This window comes from Asparagus officinalis, chromosome 7, assembly GCF_001876935.1.
Source record: "Asparagus officinalis chromosome 7, Aspof.V1, whole genome shotgun sequence".
NCBI classification, from domain to species: Eukaryota; Viridiplantae; Streptophyta; class Magnoliopsida; order Asparagales; family Asparagaceae; genus Asparagus; species Asparagus officinalis.
Genome location: NC_033800.1, coordinates 18818783 through 18823240, shown reverse-complemented (window position 1 = coordinate 18823240; position 4458 = coordinate 18818783). Strand labels below are relative to the sequence as shown.

At 46.0% G+C, this 4458-nt stretch overlaps 1 protein-coding gene across 1 annotated transcript; it reads right to left on the bottom strand.

Annotated features, from left to right (window-relative positions):
• On the bottom strand, positions 146-1881 carry LOC109846778. The gene is made up of 6 exons (XM_020416025.1): positions 1641-1881; positions 1007-1165; positions 851-910; positions 580-777; positions 409-497; positions 146-175 (listed from the first exon to the last, which is right to left on the bottom strand). Exons 1-6 carry the CDS (start codon positions 1879-1881, stop codon positions 146-148), a joined length of 777 nt encoding a protein of 258 aa, XP_020271614.1.

Here is a 4458-nt window from a genome sequence, read left to right as displayed (position 1 = left end):
ACAGAAGAGCCTTCAGCACGATCTTGTTCACCCAATGGGGGTAGTTCGGCCTCCTGAGCAGCCAAAGTCAGTTCAGGAATGGCAACTTTTGACGCACTAGCTACGTTAGAAGATTTTTTAATATTAACCCCAGAGAACTTTAGGTCTAAGTTGAGAGGCTCCTGGGGAGAATATTCTGCAAACAAAAGAACCATAATAAGTATGATGGAATGTTGATCGTAAATTCGAAACAAATTATGGGTGAAACTTACCAACTCTAGGCACAACATCAGCCGACGTACCAACTTCTTCAGTTGGTCTCGCTTTTGTTGCGACCGGGCTAATTTGAGGAGTGACGGTGACTTCTATCATCATCGGGTCCATAGGAGTAGAAGGTTGAGGTTCAAGAACTGATGATTGCAAATCAACCTCAGTTCCTGCCCATGGCACGAGTTCACTACCCTCCGGTCGATCAGACGTTCCAGTGATTATGGTAGTATCAGCTCCAGCAGCTGGTCCTATAATTCAAACACTTATATGATTAATCAAGTTAAAACATATATGTATGTATGTATGGAGTTCACAGAACCAAAGTCTTACTCCCAGAAGGACCTGCTTCTGTTGAACCGACTCCAACGTTGGATTCTGTGGCCGCACCAGGAGTTTTCCCCGATAATAAATCGGAGATATACTGATGGTCGCCTTCAGAGAGATCAAAATCGAGGTGATGCTCATTGAATTCCTCGACCTCTGTTGCATGCGTGGCCTCTCCTCCAACAGATTCTTTCATTATGGCATCTACAGAATGTGTAGAGTCATAAACAACATACAGACTTAAACGAATTTGCTCAAAAAAGACGATTAACGTTACCTTCGTTGACCGGGACGGATTCGAGAGCTCCACTACTTGTACCCGCTTCTTTTAGCTTGACTAAAAGGAGACAAAGTGCACAGGTCATTAGAGGAGGCACACGGTCTGACTCATTCATTTCTCGGATTTCTCTTCCAAGAGGAGAAAGATCAGTACCTGTGTCTGTAGCCGATGGATCAATGTCAGGAGTTGGTGGAACACCAGCTGGTCCTTCTTTCAGAGCATCCTGCATTTGTTGGACAAAGCTGGTCTCCTCAGTCTCCATATCTCCGGGAGAAGCAGCATCAGCTGGCAATTCTCCTTCTTCTCGACTCCCTACAGAAGTTGAGCATGAAATAAGTTTGAGCATTAAGAAGTGTAAAAGCAATAAAAAACAAATTGTTACCTTGTTCTTCTGAAGAAGCGCTACGGGCAGACGTTTCCTCTAAAGCGGGGAGATGAACACGTGGTTTAGAAACGGCTTTCTTCTGTCTCTTCAGTGGACGTACATCAGAACCTTCATGACGACGTTTTGTGCGTAATTCAGTTCCAGGAGGAATCTGAGTTTGAGCCTGAGTGGAAGATTGAGATCTTTGCCTACGAGTAAGAGGCACTGTATCCTCTTCATCCTCTTCGTCTCCACTGAGAACGTCTACCGTCATCCGATTAGGATAGGTCATGACGACTCTCTCTCTCTGTTTTTTCGGAGCAGCTTGTGGTTGGGCCGGAGCAACGGAAGGTCTTACAAGTCCCCTTTCAAAGAAAGAATCGGGGAGACCAACTCTTTCATCAGAACTCGAGCCAGTCTCACCCGCCTCTTCAGAAGTCTCCGTTTCCTCACTATCAAATTCCTCTTCACTACCAGCTGGAAGAACCGGTTCCTTTCCTTTTCTCGAGGATTCAGCAGCCTCTTTTCCTCGAGTCGACACCATAGCCTCATGAGTCGCCTCTGTCGCTTGCTGCGGAGCTGCCTCTTCCTCTGAGTCCGATACTCTCCCACGTCGAGTGACGATATTAGCGGCAATCAACCACTTACAAAAGAGGAATGTCATCCGTAGGGGCGGCGCCTCCAAAGGAAGATCGAATTCAACATTCGTGCAGCCGGCGATGCTCCAAAACCAAGCCCTCGCCCCGTCAATAAGTCCACCTCGAAAGCTAAGGTGGCGGTTTGGGTTGCCGACATACATCTGATCATAGCCGAACTGACGGGCGAATCTACATGGAAGATAGGGTTCAATATGACAAACGTCTCTTACCCGAAACAATAAATAACCAGGTCGAATGTTCATCAACCATCTGAAGCACCCGACATCCAAAATGGTGCGATTCTGCCTTGGGTCTTCAGCATCCACTAGAGTCGTATTGTAGGTACCGGAGAACTGGGGGAAGCAGGGGAAGAATTCCCAACACTTGTGAATTTTAAACTGCCTCGTTATATCTGGCCCTCGATGCTTGATCCATTTGCATTTCTCGAGATTCTGCAACAAAGGGAGGCTGGGATTTATCGTCTCAGGAGCTTCCATTAAATCTGGTCGATGAAGTACTAACCAGGTCATCAGATAAGTGTAGGGTAGCTCCAGCTTCGGAACGGACAGACTGGCGGAGGGTTTCTTTTTCTCCTGAGTAAACACGGAGATTAATTGCCGTAATCCACTGTGAATAGCGGCCACCATAGCAGGAAGCAAAGATAATTTGCGACCTGTAGCTAGCTGGACGGCCGGATAGAACACTTCCATTGGCATCGCATCTGAGGACTGGTGGGGAACTACGCACCTCTTTAGCCATAAAGCTAGGAAACCTGCCAGCAGAGCAGTAGGGCTAATCGGAACACCAGCTTACCACAGATAAGGGCGGAACATAGTGCCGTGCGAAAATCCCTCTTTTGAGCGCGAATAATAAGATTGCGCGTTTGTTTTTTCTAACAGGTGATTGATTTCACCCGAACTCAAAGGAGACAATCCACATACATCTGCCGAACGGTCGTCCAGGTTCTTGAATAGATAATCGGCGAATTGTTTTAAGCTGACCTACATCCAACCCTAATTCTGCTAACTCTCGCCCCCAACGGTTCAACACATATCGAGTCATTCTGGTCCACCACCATTTGTCCCCAGAATAATGGACCCATCCATAACATCTAAAATTCTCTCTGGGTAATCTTTTTCCCGCTGCCGCTAACCGGTTCTTCACAGTGTTGGCCTGCGCTATCTTTTCATTCTGAGGTATATTGTCTTGACCTAAGACACCCGGATGCAGCCCTCGTACAAAAGCTCTTTCATTGGAACCTGGAGTAGCCTCTTTCCCAATGAAACCACAGTGAATACGCTCGTGATTTTCAGTTAATCTTCAGAACATTTCACGGCTAACGGATAAGTTCCTGAACTTCAACAACGAATACTCCCGAGGAATCCAGGGCAGATATAAGAATGATGACCCACTTTGGTGCAACCATTGTGCAGGCTTGCAGAAAGCAATCTCTGGATCTTTCACCGAATCACCAAACAAGAAATCCGGCTTCCTTATACATTGATTCGAGTCTTGCTCGGAAATCAAGGTGGTATCCGTGATTAACCGTCGTAGAACACGACAACTACCTCGCCGGATTAATTCTCTAGCACTTTCGCTATAGCCAGATTTGAACTGGGAAGATGATTCAATTAACGGAAGCCCCTCATAATAAGAGTGGGTCACGCTACTCCGGCCAGTAACCACATCAGCAGCAAAGGTGGTAGAAGGAAATCGGACTGATAAAAGACACATACACATAAATTGTGTAAGTATAGTCCTAAAATTTTAGAGAAAACGGTATATCTTATTCCATAAGATATAGTCGCTAGCTCATAACAGGTGTGACGAGTTTCCATCTACCACATGTATAAAGGAGATATGCGTTACTATGCACGGGCATTATAACGGCATACCAAAACCTTTCAATACACGTGGGATGATATGAAATCGCCCCTATGTATTCTGAAGTGTGTTTTGTCCAAGAAAAACAGACACTTTTAAGCGTCGATCCCCTCAAAGGAGGATACCGGCTCTTCTCGAGGGTATCTCAAAGGATACAAACGAGGATCTGCATGCAAACACAAATATTGACGCATGAAATTGAAGAAATACAGTGTTTAAAATCGCAAAAGGGTGAAAGAAATGCACCCCCATGCGAAGCGGCAACAGGGGCAGCCTCCTCAGGGCTCTGAACAGTCGGACGGCCTCGAGTACCTCGAGCTCTACGCGGCGACATGACGAAAACACGAGCTACATTAAAACCCAAGAGGAAAGTTAGGATTTTGAACATGAAATCGACAAAAAATAGAGCAAATACAACCGAAACAATGCGTGCACAGTCACAGGTGAAGAAAATCAAAGTTTTGGAGAAAGAGGCGTACAAACCTTCAGAAATCCGAATGGAATCTCCCCAAATAAAGGCGCCACACAAATCAGAAACAAAGAAAGCAAGAGAACTGGTCGAAGCTTGCAGAAAATCGCCCAAGAAATCAACAAAAATCGCCCAAAATCCGACGTGAAAAACCCAGAAAAAACCCTAAGTCGGGGTTTTATAATCCCGACTTCGCCGTGCGGGACAGACTTTACTGTCTCGCACCGCGAGACAGCATATACTGTCTCGC